Source organism: Diospyros lotus, chromosome 7, assembly GCF_014633365.1.
Source record: "Diospyros lotus cultivar Yz01 chromosome 7, ASM1463336v1, whole genome shotgun sequence".
NCBI classification, from domain to species: domain Eukaryota; kingdom Viridiplantae; phylum Streptophyta; class Magnoliopsida; order Ericales; family Ebenaceae; genus Diospyros; species Diospyros lotus.
The window spans coordinates 26694781-26721174 of NC_068344.1; the positions used below are offsets into that span (position 1 = coordinate 26694781).

At 42.2% G+C, this 26394-nt stretch overlaps 1 protein-coding gene across 2 annotated transcripts in view; it reads right to left on the minus strand.

The window, feature by feature from the left end:
* LOC127806425 (uncharacterized) overlaps positions 1-26394 on the minus strand; it is a 102749-nt gene that overhangs the window by 4150 nt on the left and 72205 nt on the right. Inside the window, exon 11 of one of the 2 annotated variants that reach the window (XM_052343713.1) lies at positions 4984-5068. In XM_052343713.1, coding sequence (XP_052199673.1) covers positions 4984-5068 — 85 coding nt within the window. Of the gene's footprint in view, positions 1-4983; positions 5069-26394 lie in introns of those variants that run through there. The other variant, XM_052343714.1, reaches the window with a different exon arrangement.

Here is a 26394-nt window from a genome sequence, read left to right on the forward strand (position 1 = left end):
TTAATGCCATGGAAATTTTAGTTTCTCAATGAGAGGAGATGAAGTGATTATTTTGTTTACACTCCACCGAGTAGTTAGGGGTGGATCCCAAGGAATTTAATGGGTCCTTATTAACGGATTGAGTCCATGGGCGATTAGCTAAATCAAAAGCTAATCCCTTCAAAGACCTCCATCCCTGTCAACCTATGTTGAAACTAGGGCTCGTTAGAGAGAACCCTTCGATCTCTTGCACACTAAGTATGCTGTAAAATTATTCTCATTACCTTCTAATCACCACAAGAGAATATTTATTATCAAAACCTAAAAGACTCCTACTAGGAGACAAATAGCAACTAACTGCAGTCTCCTAATCCAACAGGAAAACAAAGACTCCTAATAGTAATAAGAAGCTGACTAAAATTAGGAATATAAATAATCCTATTCTAATCAAATAGGAATAGAAATAACCCTATTCATTCTTGAGTTTATTTCTACGCTTACAAATTTGGTTATTTGATAGTCCCCTTGTACATTTATTGGATCCAGCGCTATACTACCCATTGAGATATTTAATGAGGTTGAAATGATTATGGAATATTATTGTGGTTCCCTTGGTTACTTGATGTTTTATACATCATTGAAAATTGTTAGCTATACCATTTGATATGATGTGATGATACTTGTTGCATGGGGAATATTGGCAAATATTTATGAATTGAGTTTTTTTATTATATATGTAAGAAATTCTTTATTTTGGTATTGATCTATTATGTGAGGTGGCCTTTACTGGGCTTTAAGCTCACCAATCTCTTGAGCATATTTTTCAGGTGAGTAGGATTATGGGGCTAGACATGGACTCGGATTAGAGGATTATCAGTGGACTGAATTTGAGATAGTTTAATTTTTAGTTATTTTTTGTTATTTCACTTATATAAATATGGAAGGACTTTAGGCTTCGTTAATGTTAACTCTTAGCTTAGTGTAATGGTCGATCACACAATCCATAGATGGGGGTGTAACAAAATCAATAAGTTCTATATAGATAAAATTACATATGGTCGCCCAAAGACCAAACTTAAGCAGTAAGCCTGTCTTGTGCCTCTTCGATGTAGTCGACGAGAGTAGGTGTATGGTCGACTAAAAGCACAAAATAACTTAACATTCATTCTTTTAGCATGTCTAGTCGATCAAATGAGTTTGAGTAGTCAACCAAAGTAGGGCAGTATGTTTTTCAAGTCTCTATTAGCACTTCAATTTAGTCGACCAAATATTACGTTTGGTCAACCAATGGTCTCTAGTGTAGTTTGGAACACTCTAGTAGAACTAGTTTGGTCGACCAAAGGTTATACTTTAGTCAACCAAAGTCGACCAATGCTTCATTTTGGTTGACCAAGTACTATCATTTTTAAAAGTTATCTTCAAAGAATATGCTATCTACCTTACTTCATAAACCTATATTTCATTCTTCATCCTAATCACTTTTCAAGTCTTTTTTGCATGATATTTTTTTTTTGTCAAAGATGATTTCCTCATTTGGCATCAAGGACAAACTTGTAAATCTCTCTAAGGCATTAATGCCTTTCACTTAAATGATCACACAGTTTGCTGCAAGTGTCAACCTGTTCCAAACTGCCTTGCTTTCCATTCTTAAAGGTGTCATTTATTGTTGCCATTTTACTTATCTATTATACACCTCTTTTATTCAATTTTTTTCTGAAAGTCTAAAGAAACTCTGAAGACCTCCATGCTCCTTTTCCTTCCTTTTACTTGTCTTTTATTGTGCATGATCAGCTCTTTATTGGTCCACTCCCATTTAAGCTAACTTTAAACCTGCAAAGCTTCTTCTTGCTTGCAAAGTCTGAAAATGGCCCAAGTTTGATGAATGTCAGGACATTAGGGTTTTCCGAGGGCTAAAACAATAATTAGCCTATTTTACTTGTATATTTCTCTAGTTATATTTTTCTGTTAGTTTGTTATTTTCTGTAGAGTAGCTATATAAAGCTACTGAAGACTGTTTTGGAGGGCATGTTTTGAAGGGATTATTGAATTCAGTCATTTCCCTCTAGAAATTCTCTCACGATTTCCCTCTCATTTCTCTCTAATCTCACCCTCCTTCGCTGTTCTGTCAGAATATCTCCCTCATTTCTTCTGGTTTTCCCCCTGCGTTCTGTTTTGTTTCCCTCGGATTCTTCCATTTTCCTATTGAAACCCTAGGTACACGACAATGAAGACTGCACATAAATTCAAAATTGACCATCCATGGTGGTCTCCAACTGATAGAATGCTGAAGAGTATAAAAGACCCTCAACAACTAGTATTAAAAAAAATATGACTCTCCTCTAATGAAAAAAATATTTGCAATTAGAGATTCATTGTGCTGCTCGGAGGGGTCGGTGGCAACAACTATTCAGTTATTTGAGAGCTAGAATTAAGGCAGCACTATCAAAATGTCATCTGTTTATAATCACTTTTGCCCAAAGGGTTCCAGGAAAATTTGGGCTGGGGATGTTTGGAATTTGTTGGCATTTTCTGTGAAGCTCCAATCCAGTTCCTAATTGGGCCAAGGGGTGGATGGCATTTTGGCAACCGCCCATGGGCCTTCGAGAACCCATGGGCTGGAGGGCCAAAACGGCAACCCTCTTTGCTGTTTCATGCTACTGGCGCCCTGTTGTTCTTTTGTCTTCTACCGATATCATCTCAGCCGTTGAATAGCCTATTTATTTCTACTGGCTCCTCGAGATTCGGACGTCGCAGCCTCCTATGCCTTATTAGATTGTGTTTTGGTTTCTTCTCGATACTTTTGTTGTAATTAGCTCTGTATAGGGTTTGTTCATTTTCTCTCAGCATCTAGGGTTTTTGTTACCTCTAATCTTTGTCTATGATTATGGAGTTTTGCTGTTAGAGAGTACTTTTGTTCTTGTACAGAGTATCGAGACTGTGATGTTTTGTGGAGGCTGTAATCATTTTCGATTAGTGCATTGAGCTCTCCTCTTTAGAGCTCAACGTGGACGTAGCCCTCATTAACGGGTGAATCACGATAAAATCGCTTGTGTTCTTTGCTTTGATCTGTTTTACGTTTCTGTGTATGTTTTTGGTTGTTTCTGTCCATTCATTCGTGTATGAAATCGGTCTGTTTATTTTCAAAGGGTTGAGAAGGGTTGAGCTTCGTCTCTTCCCAACAAAATTCAATAGTGCCCCCTAAACAGGCATTTATTCTATGGCTTAGTACTAACCCCAGATTGCTTACAAAGGACAACCTGCATTTTCTGGACATAGAGAGAGGTTGCGGGCTTTGTGGTTCTTGCAATGAATCTCACCAGCATCTATTTTTCCAATGTCCAGTGAGTTTGGGGATTTGGGGGAAGATTAAAGTTTGGATTGGCATCCGTCGATCTATGTCATCCATTGCTAGCACTTTAAAATGGATTAAAAAAGAGGGTCAAGGATCTTCTTGGCAACCTATGGCCAAGAGAATAGCCCTAGCTAGCACAGTCTACTACTTATGGACAGCCTGCAATAGGCACATTTTTGAAGGCCAAAGACCATCTGTGGACAACATTATTTGTAGGGTTAAAACACAAGTATACAGGACCATTTTTTCTTTGTATCCTTATGTTTTATCTCATTTTGAATCCCTTGCTATGGGTCATTAGCCTTGGTCTTTTCATGTGTTCCTCCTGGGTATGTCTAGTGTATATGTATAGTCCATTTTGATCAATGCATACATTTATTTACTGATAAAAAAAAAAGGGATCACTTATTCAACTCTCTGTGCATTCGAAGTAGATGGTGTTAAAGGCTTCTTAAAGCATTCAAGTGTGAAGTATTGTTACTGCAAATCCTTCTTCTTTGTCTTGAGATAAAAGGGTTGTAAGTTTATTTTGTACTTAACTCACTTGCATGTGAGGTGGTCTTATCTTGTGAGGGTTTTTATTTACTACAAGTGTAATCTTGTTAGCAAAGTGACTTGTAACGAGGTTTTAGCTCCAATACAAAAGCTAGGGTTATTCTCATTCATTTAGTGGAACCTTCAAATTTTAACTTGAAGAGAGAGAATGTAGGCTCTTAAAGCCAAAAATATATAAAATCTTGTGTGCTTGTGCTTGATTGTTTTACTACTTGCTATTAGCCATCCATCAGCAAACTACATATTAAAATCAACTCTGAAAACAATAAATTTTGAAAGAAAATTTTTATATCTTATAAAACGCAATTCACCCCCCTCTTGGGTTATTTTTCTGGGCAACAGGTTTCAATATTGTGCAAAAACTGTTGGTTTTGAAAATTAAAATTTTAATGTTAGTTCTTGCTTCATGCCTAGTGCAGAATCCCTTTCCCTTGTTCTCCTTTGTTGCTGGTGGAAGGATCAGGGATCACATCCATTTTTTAGAACAAATAGAAAAATACAGTGAGTAAATCCACCACCTTCAATTATTCAATGAAGCAAATGCTACCACACTCAAGTTGACAAGTGGCTAATAAAGGACAATTATGGTTTTTGCATAAACATTTTGCACATGCACCTAACTCTACAAAAACCCAGGTTTTAGGTGAAGGCCTACTGGATTTTGTACCAAATATGCAGTACATAAGAACAGTTCATAAAAACTTCAGCTTACAACAGTTTATAAATGTTTGCTTCTGTTCTCCTTTTTCACTAATACAGTAGTTAACAGTACCACACATGAAAGATATCTTTTTAACTATCCATACCCAACCTCTTTGACCCTTGCTTCTGCTCTCCTTTGCCACAAATACAGTAGTTAACAGTACCAAGCATGAAATTTCTTTTTAATTGACTATCAATAGCTAGACCCCCTTTTAAACATAAATGCTATAAGTTATCTGCATTACCTTACGTCATGTGAAACCACAATAATGTCTGGTAAAGATGTTAGGAAACAAATAATATTTGATGAATAAAATAGGAAGTAGGACAAATAAAATTGAATATAAGACAAAGAAAGCAGGAAGAATAAAAAAATGTAAGCGGAAGTCACATACCAGAAGACTTGCGTAACCCTTTGACAGCCTCAAAGTTCTTGTAGGTATAACCAACAAAACTTAAATCTCGCTGAGTCAACAACATCTGCACTTATGTTATGTATACATAAGATGCCTTTGTGGGCATTTCAAGGATAGAAGATAAAAGAATAGTATCACAATCATGACGTACAAACATGGTTTTGCACTACATCTCAGATGATGTGATTGGATTTTATGCTATAACTTAAGTAGGATTAAACAAGTTTCAGAAGTTGAAGCTTCAGTCATTTTTCAGGGTAAGAAGTCCTTGGAAGTTTGTATGATATTCAATTTTTCTAATTCAGTATCATTTAAATTAGAATAAAGCACCTTTTGAAGCTTATAAAGCTTCTTATTGTGATCTAAACCAATGTTCTGAAAACGGACTGCGGTGTCAAACTGGAAAGGGAAGAGTTTCATGGTTCAATGGTCGGACCGCGATTACACTGAAATGTATTTTTATTAAACGAATAAATATATAATAATTAAAACTATAATATAAAATAAAAAATAGAATTAAATGCATCACGTAATTATATAATAAACATTAAATTTTAGACGAACCATATAAATACAAACCTTAAAAGTGGATAAAAAATAATAATAAATAAAAGATTTTCACTAAAGATATTTTCTCTCCCCTCTCTCTATGATCATTTTTTCTCTCTCCCCTCCTTCATTTACCTTTTCATACTCACTCTCCTTCATATTCCCGTCCCTTCTGTCTGCTCATATGCACTGTCTAGTTTAGGGTTTATCACAATCGCAGCCCTCTCTCTCTCTCTCTCTCTCTCCATCTATATATATTGTTGATGTTTTGCTCGAGTTAAGTGTGCTGGAAGCTTAGAAGAAATCAGAGGAGTCAAGGATGATGTTCGAGTGACAGTTAGTGTGCAGGGCATTTCTGTAATTAACTGGATATACTAGGGGTAGTTTAGACTTTTATAGAGTCGGTTATATCCCTAGGTTGGTCCACCCCATAGTCTATAAATATGAGGGCAGGGGATCGATTGTGATCATCAATCAAACAATCATACTATTCTCTAGTGTACGAGTGTAGTGAAAAACAGAGAGAGCTATGAGAAGAATAGTTCTTGGATTCTTTTGTGAGAATTGTACTCGAGTTTTATAAGAGGGTGAATGACTCCATTGTACTGATTCTTTCATTCTTAGTGGATTTTTCTCTCGGAGGAGTTGTTGGATGTAGTGCCATTTCCGTGGCATGACACAGGGTAAAAATCAACGTGCAAGATTGTGGTTTGATCTTTCTTTTCTGTATTTCAATTCTGTCTTTCATTTACTTTCTGATTGTGTATGTTTTGTGATTGAGTGAGATATTGTGATTATTGTGTACCAACAATACTCTCAGTTTTAACAATCTAGTATCAGAGCTGGGTCACTCAATCAAGAATCGTTAGAAACCTATAGAATATTTATCTGCTATGGCTTCTGCAACCCCTGTTGCCCGGTACAACATTGAAAAGTTTGATAGCCCTAACAACTTTGGAGGATAAAGATGAAAGCCTTGATGGGAAACCTAGGGTTAAAAGAAGCCTTAGAACCCCAAAAGCCATTACTTGAAACGACTACTACTGAACATAAATTAGAAGCAAATAGTTGTAGGCAAGAAATCTGTGAAAAGACCTTTAATACCCTAATCTTGAGTCTAGGGGACAAAGTCCTAACTGCAATGTCTAAGATGGAAACTATTGAGGCATTGTGGTCTAAGTTAGAAAGTCTCTATATGACTAACACTACAAGAAAATTTAAATTTAGTGACGGATTTTGTGACGGGAACATACCCGTCACAAATTAGTGACGGATTTAGTGACAGACACCCGTCACTAAAAAATTTAAGGTTATTTTTACATAAAATTTAAAATTTAGTGACGGGGCTGTATGCCCCCGTCACTAAATTCGCTGTTTAGTGACGGGGCAGTCAGCCCTCGTCACAAATTTAGTGACGGGGCTGACAACCCCGTCACTAAACTCGCTGTTTAGCGACGGGGCAGTTAGCTCCCGTCACTAAACTCGCTGTTTAGTGATGGGGCTTTCAGCCCCCGTCACAGAATTAGTGACGGGCTGTCAGCCCCATCACAAATTTAGTGACAGGGGTTGACTGCCCCGTCACTAAACTCGCTGTTTAGTGACGGGGCTATTAGCCCCCGTCACAGATTTAGTGACGGGTTGTCAGTCCCGTCACAAATTTAGTGACGGGGGCTGATATCCCAGTCACTAAACTCGCTATTTAGTGACGGGGATGTCAGCCCCCGTCACAGATTTAGTGACGGGCTATCAGCCTCGTCACTAAACAACAACTTTAAAATCCTTCCCTCCCTCTCTTCTCCCCGCGTTGTTTTCTTCTTCCCCAATTTCCTCTGCAATTTCTTCTTCTCTCACATCTCCCTCCGCACTGTTTTCTTCTTCTCCATCTCCCTCTGCGATTTCTCTCTTCTCCCCCTTCTCTCTTCGCGCTATTTTCTTCGTCCGCTACTGCCTCTCGTCGGTGTCGCCTCTGTGCCATTACTATCGTTTTTTCAATCTTTTGGAGATAATTTAATTTAAAGTTAGTTTTATTATTCAGTTAATAGTTATTTTATGTTAGTTTAATTTTAATTATTCTGTATTGTTAGTTTAGTTTAGTTTAATTGTTTAAAGTTAGTTATTTTTTGTTAGTTTAATTTTAGTTATTTTGTGTTGTTAGTTTTGTTTAGTTTAATTGTTTAAAGTTTGTTATTTTGTGTTAGTTTAATTTTAGTTATTTTGTGTAGTTAGTTTAATTGTTTATATTATTTGTTACATTTAAAAATTAAAATGTAAAATTTATTGATTGTTATTTAGTAGCCATAGTATAAATGTATCTTATTTTGTTATGTAATTATATTAATAAATACTATTTTTTTATTTAAAACAGTAAAAGTTTTCAATTTTAAATTTTTAATATTTTCTTTTTAATGTAAATTTTTAATTATTTCTATAATTAATTTAAAATTTTTATTTATTATATATATAATTTAAATTTTTAAAAAGGTTTCTTGTTATTTATTAAATTTTTATTTTTGATTTAAAAATTAATTTTAAATTTTTATTTATTTTTTAATTTTTTAAAAGGATTTGTGACGGGGAATTCCCGTCATAGATCTATGACGGCTCTGCAACCCCGTCACTGATCTGTGACAGGACGTGTCCCTGTCACAGATTAGTTACATGTCACAAATCTGTGACGGGATCTAAAAATCCATCACTAAAATTTAGTGACGCCCACTTTAGTGACAGATTCCTTACCCGTCACTAAAAAATTTAGTGACGGAATTTTCAGTTTTAGTGACGGATTTTTCCGTCACTAAAACTGATTTTTCTTGTAGTGGAATTCCCTATGCTTTGCTTGAGTAGGTTATATTTGAAAGCTAAATTCTTTACTTTCAAAATGCAAGAAGGGCAAAAGCTCCAAAACCATATTGATGATTTTAACAAATTATGTTTGATTTGGAAAACCTAAATATATCATATGAAGAGGAGGATAAGGCCCTAATTCTGTTGCATTCATTACCTAACTCATATGAGCATTTTGTGGACATTCTAAAGCATGGTAGGGACACCATATCCTTAGAGGATGTTATAGGTGCTCTTAACTCTAAAGAGCTGCAGTAGAAAGTGGAGATGAAGAAATTTGTTGGGGATGCCCTTACAACTAGATATAGGTCTGAAAAGAGAGATCCTAAGGCTAAGGGGTAGGCTCAATCAAAGTCAAGAAGTGGTAGGAGAAACCTTGGATGTTTTCACTGCCATGAGGAAGGGCATATAAAGAGATATTGCCCAAAGAAAAAGCAAGAATTTTTAGATAAAGGTAAATAAGAATTCTCAAACTCTATATATGAGTTTGACTATGATAGCTCGGATGCACTTGTGGTATCAAGTCATTCGCATAGAGAGGTGTGGGTATTGGATTCTGGTTGTTCTTTCGATATGTCACCCCATAGAGAATGGTTCTTGAATTATAGAGACATTGGTGGGGGGAAAGTTTTGTTAGGGAATAACCAAGAGTGTAGCATAAAGGGAATTGGGGACATTAAGCTTAAGATGTTTGATGGGTTAGTAAGGACCCTGTCATCAGTGAGATATGACCCAAACTTAAAAAGAACCTGATTTCCCTAGGGGAACTAGCTAAGAATGGCTATAGTTATAGTGGTCATGGTGATGTTCTCAAGGTAGCTAGGGGATCACTTGTATGTATGAAGGCAGTCCTGAAAAATGGGATATTTGTTATGTTAGCTTCCACATTATGTGGGGATGTGGTTGTAGGGGAAAATAAGACCTATTGTCATGACCCTAGGTTTAGCTAGGGTCTAGGAAGGAATTTGGATAAGAGTTGGAGGAAGATAGAGCAAAGAAGAGGGCAAGGAAGAACAGAACAGAACTGAGGGGGAGAGAGAGAAGCCGTGGGAGAGTATTGAGAGAGGGAATTGAGATTCAAATCATTCATTAAGCCTCCTCCTCTAACTACTCAAGCCTATTTATAGGCTTACAATTGAAAATGCTAACAACAACAGAAAATACAACTAATAAGGAAAACACGACATGTATTACTAATATATCCTTGGGGTTCCTTGGGGTCATGACAATCCCCACCCCTTCAAACAATTCTCGTCCCCAAGAATTGGCTGCTGTTAACCCTATTATTCAACCAATTCCAGTCTTAATAATTTGTTTTCTTCTTTGCCTTTTCTTGTTCTTATCTCTCACTTTTCTTTTCTTTTGTCTTGCCATGTCTTTTCCTCCGAGAACAGCAGTATCATGATTCGCTGCAGCCTCTATTCCAGCCATCCACCCATTCCTTGTTGCTCTCAAAATTAATTCCATTTTACCTATCACACCTTCCACTATAATCTCTCTAACTGTAGAGAGTAAGTCAAATTGCTTTGTAGGTCGAAATTTGGTTCGATGTTGCTGCTTTCCAATGGAAATGAGAACTATCAAAGCAGCAAAAGTCTCGTTTCCTTCCACAAAGAATTTCCCCACCATCTTCCCAATGTCTTCTTTCTCTTTAGTAGAGGTATCCTCAATTGTGGTATCTTTAACTTCCAGCAGATTTTTCTGTCAGTGGAACTTTGATAGCTTCTTCAACAATTACCATTACTTCCTTGGCAGCTTGAATTGCCTGATCCAATTCAGGTTTTTCCTCATTCTTTACAGCTACCATCCTTATCCTTAGGTCTTTATTAGCCTCATACTTTTCATCAGTTGCAAGGACACTATCACCATCGCCATCCTTCCCTTCTAGTGCTGATACATCAACCTCCAGCAAATATGAATAGTGATCGCCACCGATAGCATTGTCCAATCTCTCTTCCTTGCTGAAATCTTTAGTTACAATTGGCTGTCCAACCCCAATTTTTCCTCCGATTCATGCTTGGCATGATTTGCAGCCTTAGAAGCTTCCTCAATCAGTTGTCTGCCCTTAATATAACTGTTAGGCTGCAACTCTTGCTTTCTAAAAATGGCGTCCAAGGCAAGTTCCTGCAGCCTTGCTCTCTTGGCTGCCTCTTTCACAGTTGTCGGCATCATCATCCTGACCATTGACCTCAGTTTGTCCTTCAAACCACTAACAAATCTTGATACAAAATAGTGCTCCGTCAAAACTGGCTGATTACTCCACAATAGGGATCTTAACTCCTCAAATCTATTCCAATAATCTGTCACTGATCCCTCCTGACTTAATTGGTTGAACTGCTCAGTCACCTTAATCATGTTCTTTTTCATCCCAAATTGGTCATGTAAATTTCCAGCAAGATCAGTCCACCTGATCTCCCCTTCCCTAGACATTGGAGTATGATTGGCAGTGTGGGAAGATGAACATCTTACCTGAATTTCCAATTTCAAGGCCAGTAGTTCCAAGGCCTCTTGCAAGCCATAGGTCATAGGAAGGGTGCCTTGACTAGGTAAAATTGGATCAGCTACTGCTCGGGGAGGAAAATTTGGTGATAGCCGGAATTGTGGTAGCGAAGACAGCTTGTTCAACATGCTATTGATCCGCTGGACATGTTGCTCCATCATCTCCCGATGCCTCTCCAAGTCTCTCCGCGTTCCTTCTTGAGAGGCAGCTATATCCTCCCTCATGTTTTCTCTGTTGGCTGCATTGTCCTTCAGGCCATGGGTCATCGCCTCCTGCATTACCTTGGATTCCTTAGCTTCCGAATTCAGCCTCTTAAAATGATCAACAGCCTCCAAATCCATTGCAGAGTCCACCTCAAACAATCTGCTAGCTCTGAATAGTTTCAAACAACTTGTTCTAAGCAGCTTCAGAAACCAACCAGGCAACTTCCGAACCCGACACTTCCCCTTCGCAATTACTTCCGCAGTGCAACACTGAAACCAAACTTATGTTGCGCACTTACTTCCAAAAATCTCTGATCTAAATAGCTTCAATCAGCTTTCAAGAAATGGCAGGCTTTTGCCGTTTGCCTGAGAATTTTTTTTGTCTCAATCGATGTCCGCCTAAGTTCCAGCCAACTAATAATCGAATTCCCTCTGAGTTCGCGTTCAAAATTCAAGCCGCCGACTCTCAATTTCACCAATTGCAGCTTCCTTCTCACCTCAACCTCACTTCAGCAATCGAGGATCGAATTTGTGTGGCCTTCAAGTTCGCCTACTTGTAGCTTCCAACTTCACCAGAATTCTGTCACTAGAACCTCACGAAGCAGCCTCGATCAGCCCTATCCTGCTTCGCTTAACTCACAAGCAGCAACCGAGATCTGAATTTCGCTCCCGATCGCTCCTGCCTTTCGCCTCAATCACATGCAGCGAGTTTGCTAGAATCAAACTGATTTGAGGCTAGCCCTAGCGGAATCGACACCCAATCACCATCCAACATCTTGCTTTTGAAATCAACTTCCGCTGCGTAACTCCTCCTTGCCTGATTTGATTTCGTTACTGAGAGTAGTAGCCTATGGCCGCATGCAGATCACGATCCGCCCGTTCCATATCAAATTCGTTGTGGATTCCAGCATCGCGGATTCTTATGATAATCGCTTGTAATCACCCAAGCCTGCGTCCACTTACCCAATCACCGACCTCTGAATGGAATTCTCATTAATTCTTGATTCGCTCATTGCTCTGCTTCAATTCTTCGAAATTCGCTGCTCCTTGAATCGCCTGGGTTGCTCGTCCTCAATTCCGAACAAAATCACTAGAATCCTAGCCGAGCCAATCCGCCTACTTCTCCTTCAGATCCGAGCCAACACTCACCACTATCAATTTCGACAATTGAAATCCAACCGTTCGGAAATCTCCTGAGTCAGTTTTGGAACTTGCTTCTATGATTCGCTGAGCTTTGCTGATACCGCTTGTGGAATTCGCTTCTGGACAAGATCGCTTGAATTGCCACTTGCGAAAATTGCCTCTGAACAGTTATCTCAATCGTTGAAGGCTTTGCTCCCGATCGCGACAGCATTCCAATTCCGAAAATCAACCTTCGGAATTTTCTGCATGGAATCGCCTTTGCTGCAAGAAATCACACAAGTCACCGCTCGATCAATTCCGTGGCCTTATGTTGCTGAATTCAGCTATTACAGTAGCCTTCTAATTCCGAGAAGCAACAAAGAAAGTCATCGCCGAGGAACGGGAGCTCTGATACCAAATGTCATGACCCTAGGATTTAGCTAGGGTCTAGGAAGGAATTTGGATAAGAGTTGGAGGAAGATAGAGCAAAGAAGAGGGCAAGGAAGAATAGAACAGAACTGAGGGGGAGAGAGAGAAGCCGTGGGAGAGTATTGAGAGAGGGAATTGAGATTCAAATTATTCATTAAGCCTCCTCCTCTAACTACTCAAGCCTATTTATAGGCTTACAATTGAAAATGCTAACAGCAGCAGAAAATACAACTAATAAGGAAAACACGACATGTATTACTAATATATCCTTGGGGTTCCTTGGGTCATGACACCTATGAGCACACAAAGCTATGGCATTTTAGGATGGCTCATATGAGTGTCCAAGGGCTTAGAGAACTAGTTAGTTAAGGGATTTTAGGCTCTGGTAAGGTAACAAATTTAGACACATGTGAATCATGTATCTATGGAAAATTTGTGAAGGTAAAGTTCCCTAAGAAGGCACTCCATACCTCTAAAGGCCCACTTGAATATGTCCATTTGGACTTATGGGGCCCTAGTCAAACCCTAACTCATGGTGGAACGAGGTATTTCCTTTCTATAATATAGATGACTACTTTAGAATGGTTTGGGTTTTTGTTTTGAAATCTAAAGATAATACCTTTGATGCATTTAAGGCCTGAAAAACTATGACTAAAAATCAAAGGAGTGTAAAATTGAAGGTCATTAGGATTGATAATGACCTAGAATTTTGTAATAAGAAATTCACCCAACTATGTAAAAAGAGTGGCACACTAAGGCACCTTACTGCCCCCGGTAACCCTAAGCAAAATGGATTAGCTAAGCGCATGAACAGGACCCTCCTAGAGAGGGTGAGATGTATCTTGTTTCATGCTAGGCTTCCAAAAGCGTTTTGGGGAGAGGCTGTTGCTACAACAACCTATGTGATAAACAAGTCACCTTTATCAGCCATAGGTTTTAAGACACCTTATGAAATGTGGAATAATCATAAGCCAAACCTAGATCATCTTAGGGTGTTTAGGTGTATAGCTTATGCTCATGTAAAACAAGGTAAATTAGAACCTAGGGCCAAGAAATGTGTGTTTATTGGTTATCCATCAAGGGTTAAGGGGTATAAGTTGTGGAATTTAGAAGAAGAGATGCCTAGAACCATGGTAAGTAGAGATGTAACTTTTGATGAGAATTCCTTTATTGATCAAGATAGAGAGAAGGAGAACAGGGATAGGAAAGGGAAGGTAAAAGTTGTAAATTTTGAACAAAAGCAACAGGATAATGTTGCTGCATATGATACTCCCTTAGAACATATTCAGGACCAGCCAAGCCTAGCTATAAAGCTAGGCTAGTAGCAAGGGGTTTTACCTAAGTAGCTGGGGTAGATTTCAACGAAATGTTCTCTCCAGTTGTGAAACACACTTCTATAAGAATCTTGCTAGCTATGACAACCATCTAGACCTATGCTTAGAGCAAATGGATGTTACCACTGCATTCCTCCATGGGGAGTTAGAAGAGGAAATTCCAATGGAGCAGCCTAGAGGGTTTGAAATTAGGGGAAAGGAGGACAAGGTTTGCTTGTTGAAGAAGTCCTTAAATGGACTAAAGCAGTCTCCTAGGTAGTGGTACAAGAAATTTGATTCATTTATGCTAAGTCAAGGGTTTAAAAGAAGCTCATTTGATTGTTGTGTCTACCTTAGGCATGTTTCCTCTAAAGTAGAAATCTACCTCTTGTTATATGTAGATGACATGCTTATTGCAAGTCATTCACCAGTTGAAATCCAAAGTTTAAAACTGAAACTTAGTTCAGCCTTTGAGATGGAGTTAGGTGAGGCAAAGAAAATTTTAAGGATGGAAATTACTAGGGATAGACATAACCGAACCCTCCAGCTATCCTATAAAGCCTACCAAGAGAAAATCATAAGGAAATATCATATTTTGGATGCAAAAGTGGTAAATGTATCCTTTGCACAACATTTCAAGTTATCGCATGCCCAATCTCCAGCGGATGAAGAGAGCCTAAGAGAAATGGAGAGAATTCCCTATTTTAATGTTGTTGGCAGCCTTATGCATGCTATGGTGTGTTCTAGGCCGGATTTAGCCCATGCCATGAGTATTGTAAGTAGATTCATAGCTAATCCAGGGAAGGAACATTGGACAACTGTAAAGTGGGTGTTTAGATACCTAAAGGGGTCAATTGATAAGGTTTTAGTCTATGGTGGAGCTAAGGAATTAGAAGAGCCGAATATTATAGGATATACAGATGCAAATTATGCATTAGACCTAGATAAGAAAAGGTCTTCCACCGACTATGTGTTCCAATTATGGAACTCCACAATTAGTTGGAAGACTAATCTTCAGCCAGTTGTGGCTCTTTCAACAATCGAATCAGAGTATATAGCAGTGACCAAGGTTGTTAAGGAGTCATTGTGGTTGAGAGGATTGGCTAGTGAGCTCCTAGGAAATAATGTGAAGGTTATTCTAAAGTGTGACAACCAAAGTGCTATACACTTGGCTAAAAATCAAAGCCACCATGAGAGGACTAAACATATTAACATTAGATATCATTTTATCAAAGAAATTCTTGAGAAGAAAGAGATTGATCTAATTAAAGTTGCAAGTAATGATAATGTAGCTGATATGTTCATTAAAGCTGTTCCCATATCCAAACTGCATCATTGTTTGAGACTGTTACAGTTTTATGTTGTTTGATTGATCATTTTTCAGGTTTCCAGGAAGAGCAAAGCAAGAATGGTAAAGTTCCAGGTGTTACTCGAGGTAAAATGGTGCAGATTTGTTGATGTTTTACTCGAGTTAAGTGTGCTGGAAGCTTAGAAGAAATCAGAGGAGTCAAGGATGATGATCGAGTGATAGTTAGTGTGCAGGACATTTCTGTAATTAACTGGATATACTAGGGGTAGTTTAGACTTTTATAGAGTTGGTTATATCCCTAGGTTGGTCTGCCCCATAGTCTATAAATATGAGGGCAGGGGATCGATTGTGATCATCAATCAAACAATCATGCTATTCTCTAGTGTACGAGTGCAGTGAAAAACAGAAAGAGCTATGAGAAGAATAGTTCTTGGATTATTTTGTGAGGATTGTACTCAAGTTTTATAAGAGGGTGAATGACTCCATTGTACTGATTCTTTCATTCTTAGTGGATTTTTCTCTCGGTGGAGTTCCTGGATGTAGTGCCATTTCCGTGGCATGACCCAGGGTAAAAATCAACATGCAAGATTGTGGTTTGATCTTTCTTTTCTGTATTTCAATTTTGTCTTTCATTTACTTTTTGATTGTGTATGTTTTGTGATTGAGTTGGTGAGTGATTGAGTGAGATATTGTGATTACTGTGTACCAACAGTACTCCCAGTTTTAATATATATATATATAAACATCCTTTAATCTACTAGTCTTCTCCTCTCGAAGATTGTTTGGCCTTCATGAACTGTTGCGACAGTGGAAGAGTGATGGGCTGACTGGCATGATGACAATGTGACAGATTGGTGGCAGCTAACTTCGGCCAACAACAAATTGAATCCTGACCTTGAAAACCATCTCCTATCTCCTCGCCTCTTTGTCCTCCTACACACACTCTCTCTCTCTCTCTAAAACTTTCTATGCCTTCATGGTATGAGCATAGAAGCTAGGGTCGCAATACCCCCTTAGTACTGCAAATTGGGTCAAACATCTCAATTTGCTGGTCGAAAGCGACCCAAGTCACTTTGGGTCTTGAACTGGATCACCAAAAATTGCAAACCAAATTTTAAAGTTGATTCTCGAAAGGTTCATGATTTGTCATCCAAGAAGGTCCTTTTTTGTCAACATGAAAGCGTACTCACATATATCGGCGAGAGATAAGCCTTCAGGTGCTGGCTTGAAGTTTATCAAAGATGTCATGCACTAACAACATTCTGCGTGTGAGACTCACACGTTGGTAAACAGGACACGGGTGTGGGAACATGCGCTTGACCTTCAATTACTTGCTTTTAGTGACAGTGTTGCTAGAGCAAGTGACCCACCTTTGGCAACTTTTGTTATTCTTGCAATTTCATTTTGGACCGTACTAATTTCATTGGGTCCAACCCAACGATAAGTCCGTAGCTTGATGCTGGGCCTGTATTAATTTCATTGGGTCCAGCCCAACGATAAGTCCGTAGCTTGATGCTGGGCCCGGTCCCTAGGCCCCATCCCATCAACGTCAGCTCAACAACATTCTCCATCCCATCAACGTCATCTCAACAACATTCTCCATCCCATCAACATCAGCTCAGCAACATCCTCCATCCCTTCAATGCCATACCAGGATCCCCACGCCTGCAACAGGCCTCAACTGCCCCAAGATCCTCGGCTCCTAATCGACCTGCAACAGCCGACGACATGTAAGGGGCTCTCCCCTTCTCTTCTATATAAGCTAGTCAGCCACCGGTCAAGATATGTTTTTTTCAGTCTGACAGAAACTCTTACCACCTTAAACTCTTACTTACTTGAGCGTTGGAATGCTTGCAGGTGCCACCCCCTCCCCCCAGCCATGCGGATCGCCGTTGCCTCAAGCTATCCATCCGATCATCCCCTTGGGCCGAAAGGAATATTTAACGCCCACCGTGGGGCCCGGTAAAACTTGTCTGCCCCATAAACTCACCAAAACATCCCAAGCCATACCCGACAGTTATCCATGGCTAGAACCAGAAGCCAGAACAACATGGCCCCCAACCAAGAGAACCAAAACACCCACCCTCACCAACCAAAAAACCCTGCAACCATGGAGATTCTTCTACATACCATTCGATGGCTCGAGAACCAAGTCGCCGAACTGGCCCGCAACTAGCGCAATGGGCGGGCTAACGATGATGAAGAAGCCAACAACCACCACTAGCCCAAGGCAACTCGTACCGTCGCACCTTTTACAACTCTATACACGCCCAACCACCCTTTTTTGAAGTTTATCATGTCCGTGCCCCTGCCGGATGGTTTCTGTCTCCCTAGCACCCTAGAGCTATACAACAGAACCACCGATCCCCAAGAGCACCTAACCATGTTTAACTCCTTGATGCTATTGAGCGGGGGCATTGATCCTATCATGTGTAGAGCATTCCCTAGCGCCCTCAAGAAATCCACCCTACTGTGGTTCTCTACCCTCGAGCCGGATTCCATCCACAACTTCTCTGAGCTTGCTACTCGCTTCCTCACTCATTTCTCCGCTAGCCGAGCTCACCACAAGACCTCAACTAGTCTCATCAACCTAAAATAGGGTGAAAACGAGCCGCTATAGGCTTTCTTAAATCGGTTCAATCAGGAGGCCATCCAGATCTGGAACCTCAACCCCTCAGTCTCCTTGCACGCCATCATGGCAGGGTTAAAGCTTGGGCCCTTTGTCGACTCCTTGGTAAGAAAACCTCTCGCCGACTTCAGACTACGGGTGACAGGTTAGATAAATGTCGAGGAGGTCTTGGCCAATAGACGTAGCGACTCTCAAGAGCGAGCTCAGCCCCAATCGAGCTAACGGACGGGGTCGTCGGTTGAACGTCAACATTGACCCGATATGGACTCTGGTCGAAGAAGAGAAAGTCGAAAAGAGCAGGCTGGGAAAAGGAGAGAACGAGAGTGAATGCCCGAACCTCCCCAGTTGAAATACGACACACACGCCTTGCTGACGACCGAGAGAGATCGAATCCTCCAAAAAGTCTATAACTCGGGGATCATTCGAATCCCCGACAATCAAGGATAGCAGAACCGCGACGCACACGTCAATACAAGTAAGTGTTGTGACTACCACTAGATGTACGGTCACACAACCGAGGAGTGTGTCGTGCTAAAAGACTAGATTGAGCGGCTAGTCAGACAAGGCCACCTTAGCCAATATGTCTACAGAAGAAGAAGTCGAAGTAGGGAGACTGGGGTTAAAGAAGGAGTTGCGACCCACAGAGGAGGCTGAGAATTGAAGAGGGCCAAGACGGCAGGACAACTCCCGTTGATCAGATAAGGGGAGTCATAAACACCATTTTTGGAGGCTTCGCAGGGGGAGGAGACTCTAGCTCGGCAAGAAAGTGACATCGCAAGACGGTGATGTTGGTCAGCAGTACCAACCAAAAGAGGATGGCCCAACACCCGGTGATCTTCTTCACCAATAGGAACTTTGAGGGAGTCGACCAAAACCTGGACGATCCCATGGTGATATCCGTCATGGCCGCCAACTACGTTATCAAGAAGGTACTCGTCGACCAAGGAAGTTCGACCGACCTATTGTACTTATCGACCTTAAAGAGGCTGAAAATCCCCGAAGAAGAACTTAAACCATTCCATGGGAATTTGGTCGATTTTTCCAAGGAATAGGTGCACGTCAAGAGGTACATCGAGTAGCTGGCCATATTTGGGACAACTCCCCTCCTCAAGACCATCAACGTTAGATATCTGGTTGTCGATTACCAGACTCCATACAACGCCGTGCTCGGCCGCCCATCCCTCAATGCTTTGGGCATAGTCATCTCCACTCCTCATCTAGCGATGAAGTTCCTAATATCAGCCACCAAGGTCAGAGTTGTTTGTGCCGATCAAAAAGAAGCTCGCCAATGTTACATTGACAGCCGGAGTGTCCAAACTCCTAAGCCTAACAGAGGCACCGATAGCCAAGCTCCCTGCCACAATGTCAACATGGCCAAGTTGGACACTCGAAGCGAGCTCCCCGATAACCGATCATAGGCCACAGAGGAGCTGCACCCTATGAGCCTGGGACTATTGCCAAGGCAGGTTACCAAGATTGGCTCCACTCTCCTTCTCGACCTGAGGAAACGACTAGTCACCCTGCTCCAGCAAAATGTCGATCTCTTCGCCTGGGCACCTGCGAACATGATCGAGAACGACCCCTCCTTCATATACCATAAGTTGGAGCTAGATCCAAGTGCCAAACTGGTTGCCCAAAGAAAAAGGAAGCTAGGAGGAGAGCGACAAAAAGCAGTGGTCGAGGAGATAGCGAAGCTCCTTGAGGCTGAGTTCATTAGGGAAGTACCATATATCACTTGGCTAGCTAACGTGATCATGGTAAAGAAACCCTCAAGCAAGTGGTGAATGTGCATCGATTTTACAAATTTGAACAAGGCATGCTCGAAGGATTCTTACCCTCTACCAAACATCGACCGACTTATTGATGGAACCTCTGGTTACAGATACCTCAGTTTCATAGATGCATACTCCAGGTACAACTAGATTCGGATGCATCCTGGCGAAGAAAAGAAAATAGCCTTCATCACGGAGAACACAAACTTTTGCTACAGAGTCATGCTGTTCGGATTAAAGAATGCAAGGGCAACTTACTAACGATTGATAAATAAAGTGTTTGCGGAATAGATAGGTCGGAATATCGAGGTGTATGCGGACGATATGGTGGCCAAGACATTGGAAGACGGAGACCACTGCTCGGACCTGGTCGAGGTCTTCGGGCAACTCTGACGACACAACATGAGGCTCAACCCAGAGAAGTGCGCATTCAGAGTATAGGCCAGAAAATTCCTTGGCTTCCTGCTAACAAGCTAGGGCATCGAAGCAAATCCCGAGAAATGCAAGGCCATCCTTGATATGTGCATCCCTTGCAATGTGAAAGAGGTTCAGCGGTTAACCGGCCGAATAACAACCCTATCCTAGTTCTTGTCGAAGTTAGCAGACCGAGCTCATCCTTTTTTCCAGTGTTTAAAGAAGCCGACAGAATTCCAGTGGACAGAGCAATGTGAAACCGCTTTCCAAGAACTAAAATGCTTCCTGGCGACCCCTCCTATCTTAATAAGACCAGAGCCAGGCGAAAGAAGTTCTGCTCTATCTTTTTGTGACCGAGAACGCACTCAGCTCTGTGTTGGTCAAAGAGGAGGGCAAGGTACAACGACCAATATACTTCATCAACTGAGTTCTATAGGGACCCAAAGTCTGGTACCAGAAGATAGAGAAGTTAGCCCTCACCCTGGTGAGGGCAGCCCAGAAGCTCAGGTCATACTTCCAGAGCCACCATATTATGGTCCAAACCGACCAACTGATCCGATAAGTGCTCTAGAAACTAGAACTCTCTGGAAGAATGATTGCATGGTCAATGGAACTTTCTGAATTCGGCATACAGTATCAGTTCTGCAAACACATGAAATCCTAGGTATTGTCCGACTTCTGCGTTGAATTGTCTTCTCCTGCCCAAAGTTCAAATAATAATCCTTGGGTCCTGTTTGTGGACGAAGCTTCGAATACCAATGGAAGCGGGGCTAGCATCATCCTAGAGGGACCAGATGGGCTGCTGATTAAACAATCCCTCCGCTTTGGCTTCAAAGCGAGCAACAGCCAGGCCGAGTATGAAGCCCTCGTAACCGGGCTAAATCTGGCATCGAAAATGGGAGCTACTAAGTTGATCGCAAAAAGCGACTCCCAACTAGTGACGAATCAAGTGAAGGGCGAATTCTAGACAAAGGATCCTTAGCTCGGCCGGTACCTCAGTAAAGTCAAAACCTTGGCTGAAGCGTTTGAATCCTTCGACATTGAGTACATTCCACGGGAGCAGAACTTAAGAGCTGACCTACTTTCGAAGCTCGCTAGCACTAAGAAATTGGGGAATAACTGGTCTGTTATACAGGAGACCCTGGACTCACCTACCATTGACCTAGTCGACGTGCAAGCCATAGAGACAGGCCTTGGTTTCTTGGGATTCCCCATCATCCAGTTCCTAGAAAAAGGGGTGCTTCCCACTAACGCCGAGGAGGCTAAGAAATTGAGAAGATTGGCTAGCTTCCACGTGTTGGTTAGGAACCAGCTATATAGACGAAGCCATGCAATGCCGCTCCTAAAATGTGTGGATATCAACCAGTCAGCCTACATCATGTCCGAGGTACATGAAGGAGTCTGCGGAAGCCATATGGGAGGCCAATCCCTAGCAACAAAGATTTTGAGAGCCAGCTACTACTGGCCGACCATGAGAAGTGATTGCCTAGAACATGTATGGAGATGTGAAAAGTGCCAAAAGTTCGCAAATGTGCACTGCTCCTCGTCGAAAGAGTTGCATAACCTAGGCACCTCATGGCCTTTCTACAAATGGGGATAGACCTACTTGGGCCCTTCCCGACCGCCCTTGGATAGCTAAAGTTCATCATTGTGGCCATTGATTACTTCACCAAATGGATTAAAGTTGAGCCACTGGCCACTATCACGACTGAAAAGGTTAGAAAGTTTATTTGGAAGAATGTCATTTGCAGATATGGCATACCCGGAGTACTTATCTTGGATAATGGCACTCAGTTCACCAACAAGAAACTCCGAAAATTTTGTAAAGAGCTCGGCATCCACCAGATCTTCACCTCGGTTAAACACCCCCAAACGAATGAACAAGTTGAAGCCGCTAACAAGGTCATCCTCACCGGGCTCAAGAAATAGCTGATTAGCACACCATGACACAATCTTCGACAATGGAAACCTCTTTCAACCTCACCCATGGAGACGAAGCCATGATTCCAATAGAGTTCAGAGAACCGAGTCCTCGAAGACAACACTTCCAGGAGAGCACTAACGAAGCCAAGCGAAGGGCCGACCTCGACCTTATCCAAGAGGTGCGTGACATGGCGCACATTTGAGAGCAAACAACTAAGCAAAGGGAAACCCGGAAATACAACACAAAGGTCATGGCCCAGAGCTTCCAAGGAGACCTGGTTTTGAGGAAGGTTGAAATAGCAAGGCAACAAGTAGGAGAGGGGAAGCTCGGCGCCAATTGGGAAGGCCCCTATCGAGTCACCCGCAGCCTCGGCAACAGAGCATACCACTTGGTCGAGCTCTTAGGGAAAACCCTACCACAGGCATGGAACGCGACCAACCTGCGGAAGTACTACAGCGCCAACGTTTCAGTGTTCATTACTTTCGTAATTACGCCACTATTGGCTTATTATGCATTATCCAGCTACACGCCAACGCACCACATGGTATCAATGAAATCAGGAATTCCGCTCGTCTCTTCTTATTTCAATATACGGTTGCTTTGAGCTCATCCCAAACTCCTAAGTTGTGCCCTGGGTCAGATATGCTCAGTTAGTCCACCCCCAAGCGCCCAGGTCAATCCCGGCGGGTGGACCTCGGGTCATCCTAGTCTCCTAAGCCGTGCCCTGGGTCAGACAGGCTCGGTCAGTCCACCCCCAAGCGCCCTGGTCAATCTCGGCGAGTGGACCTCGGGTCATCCCAATCTCCTAAGTCGTGCCCTAGGTCAGACATGCTCAGTCAGTCCACCCCCAAGCGCCCAGGTCAATCCCAACAGGTGGATCTTGGGTCATCCCGACCTCCTTGAAGCAAATGCACAAACCCGACCTAGTGTTGGAAGTAAAACAAGAGGTAACACTGGAAACAAAATGAACCATGCAAAACAAATCCAACAAAAACCAAACACTGAATAGTATAGGTAAACAAAATTCCTCATTTGAAACTGAAGTCTGCATTACAAAGAAAAAATGAAAGAAAGGGTACAAGAAGACAAAGGCCCAGAAGGTCTAGGGACACACCCGGTCGCGACCTCAACAGTTGTTCCCGAGACGAGGTTGACAACAGCAGGGTCAGTCACCTGATTGCCAGCCCCTTCAGCCCGACTCTCCACGGCCTTACCATCTCGGTCGGAGCCTCAGACTGGCCAACTTGGTCAGCAACAACTGGATCCACAAGCCGGCCACCCACGATCTCCTTAAAGGGGTCGAAAAGCGAAAAAGTCAACCCCAGGGAAAAGCAATCGAGCATGGGACAAGGCCTTTTCTTATCCTGCCACGAATTGGTCGGTGGCCTCATCCAGCAAGCCCTCAACCTCAGACTGTGCCTTGTCAACCTCGTCCCTCATTCAGACGGCCTCGAGCTTCGCTTGATCGGCCTCGAAGAGAGAGGTCGCCAACTTGGACTTTAACTTCCCCTCCTCCTTCATTAGCTTCAGCTGGTCCCGCTTCTACTCCATGACTTCCTTCTAGCCCATGAACTTCTTGCAGAGCCGATTCAGCTTCAAGGTTGCCGACTCCGCTTCGTCGGCCTGCTTCTGCAACTGCGACTTCTTCGTGCCCAGCTCCCCCCTTATGCAATCAACTTCCTTTTTGTGGGCTCGCTCGGCACTCTGTTACTGGGCCTGACACTCCACCTTCAGTGATCGGAAAGTGCTCACAAGGCGGAAGGCTTGCAGCTCGACCCAGTGACAGAGCCCGATCTACCCTAGGTCCAACATCTTCTGGAGGTTGGTGGGGTTGAATAGGTGTTCTTCGATGAACACCTCGGGGTAGAACTATTTGTTCCATAGACTCCCCGAGTGTTACCCGTCAGATGAACCCAAAGCGTCAAATGACCTCAACTCCCCCTCTCGAGCAGTCCTTGTTCTCTTCCGCACCAGCTGACCCACATTGGCATCAGTTGACTCTTTGGTCAAAGAGGGGGTGGGGGCCTTGGTCTTGGCAACTTTGGAGGCAGCTCGAGGAGTCGACACGAGACCCGTTTGTCGGGTCTGAGACCACCTTGGCAGGGGCCTTCTCGGTGGCCTTGGAGACGGGGGCCTCCTCGGTAGTCCTATTGGCTGAGGCCGAGCCAGTGTTTGTCGCTTCGGCTCTCTTCTTCTCCAGGCATTTCCTCACCTCCTCAAGAGTCATCTTTGGGGCCATCTTGCCTGAAACAGAAAACAAGCGATATGAGTAACAACAAATAATAACCGAGAAAATAAGATAGGATAAAAACCGACCCATATATGCGGCCAGGCCTTCTCGGTCATTCCCATACTTGACAAGGGCCGAGCTCTCCAACACTGAGCAATCCCTAAGGTGATCCACCATCAGCTGGTCCTCTGAGCTTAAGCTCTGGTATTCCACTCCCGTGATAGAGATCGACTACTTGCTCCAGCAAAACGGGAATCTGACAGCCTCATTCTTGTCCAATAAGAAGGCAAGCTCGTCCTTCCGAGAAGCCACTTTGAAGTAGCCGGCCTTGAAATTCTTGCAAGAGCTGTCAAAGGCCTTTAGCAATTTCCTCCTCGAAAGCCCACTCAAAGAAACCCAATTGCCCTTATTGACTCCCTTCAACTAGAAGAAAGAGAAGAAGACCCCCGTACTCGTTTTCCAACCTAAAAAGCTCGACAACACTTTGAAGCCCTAATTGTTTGGGTGCAGCTGGGCCGGGGCAACATTCAACATCACCAACACCAAGCATTGGAAGTCGGTAAACGGGAGTCAAAGACAAAGATGCATGAAAGACGTCTCGTACATAAAGATCGACCTTGAGTCTGCAACTGAGAAGACTTGCTCCTCTTCCCCACATGGTCAGCACTCGAACAGACTTTTGTCCCCAACCGCTAACAAGGAGATCCATAACCTCAGCATGGCGACAGTACCCAGGGAGTCGTATATCGAGGTAACCTTGGCTACGTCCTCACTCACCTAGTTATAATCACCACTCGCACCAGAAAGCGGACTTGAAGGTGACCCAGCCATGGATGCAACACCTACACTATCCCCGGGGGAACTAGAGAAAATAAAAATGTCAGAAGTCGATACCCCATGCCTACTTCAAACTATGTTTCGAATACCCCGATCTATAGGTTGAATCACTCCCCTAAGCTCAACCAGCAAAGCTCAACGGCTAGCCCTCTGTGTAGGCGCCGGATTCCTCGTCAGGAGCTCTCCTATGACAATCACGGAATCACTCCCCTCCCTAGACTCACTCCCTGAACTCACCATAACGCTTGGTAACCGATAGATAATAACAACAGAAAGAGCGGAAGGGAGAAGAATCAAAAGAATCAGATTCGAGGAGTTACCTATGAAGGAAACGAAATCTGTAGAAGAAGGGTGAAAGGAGAACTTGACCCAAAGCTGGAAGCACATGAGCGATCGAAGGCAGGAAGAAGCTCTCAGAGAACCAGAGTTCGAAAATTAGAAGCAAATGCGAAAGTGGGATAGAGAAGCGGGAAAATGGCCTACAGATGTCCTTATATAGATATTGCTCAACAGTCGCGATCTAGGCCAATCCCTGATAATAAATCAACACCGCACAATGCATCCAACGGACAGGGATCAAGTGTCGTCGATCACCCGTAGAGATCACGTTGCCTGACATGCATTAAATGCCCTAAGTTGAAGTGGCGAGACATCTCCATGTTTGCTCATGACGTCCCACCTTCCGGCAAAGGTGCCTTGAGTTTTGAGACCGCGTGCGCTACTTGTCAGTACCTTGAAAACAACCCCTAGAACTGTCAAGCTTCAATTATTAATTGGTAGTACATTGATGAACTCAATGATGACAATATAAGATAGAGAACAAATGTGACCAGATCATTTTAAAATATTAATAGAAGTATTAATTTTTATTTAAAAAAAAACATATACAATTTACTCAATATAAATTTAATATTAACCTCCTACTGGATTTAATGAGAATTTTAGTGGTAATAGAGCATGTAGATTGAAGAAGACACTATATGGCTTGAAACAATCCCCTTGAGCATGGTTGGGAGATTCACAGCTAAGGAACAAATAGAGTCAAACAGAGTCAAGGGATCATACTTTCTTTATAAAACATTTAGCCACAGAGGAAGTCATAGCGTTATTTGTATATGTGAATGACATTATTATAACAAGAAATGACCCAACCAAAAGGGACTCCCTTCGAAAGAAGGCATCTTGGGTATTGAAGCAGCATACTCTAAAAGAAGGCATCTTTCTCTCTCAACAGAAATATGTGTTGGATCTCCTTAAGGAAACTAGACCACTTGGTTGCAAGGCAGCTAGCACACCTATTGAACCTAATCATAAG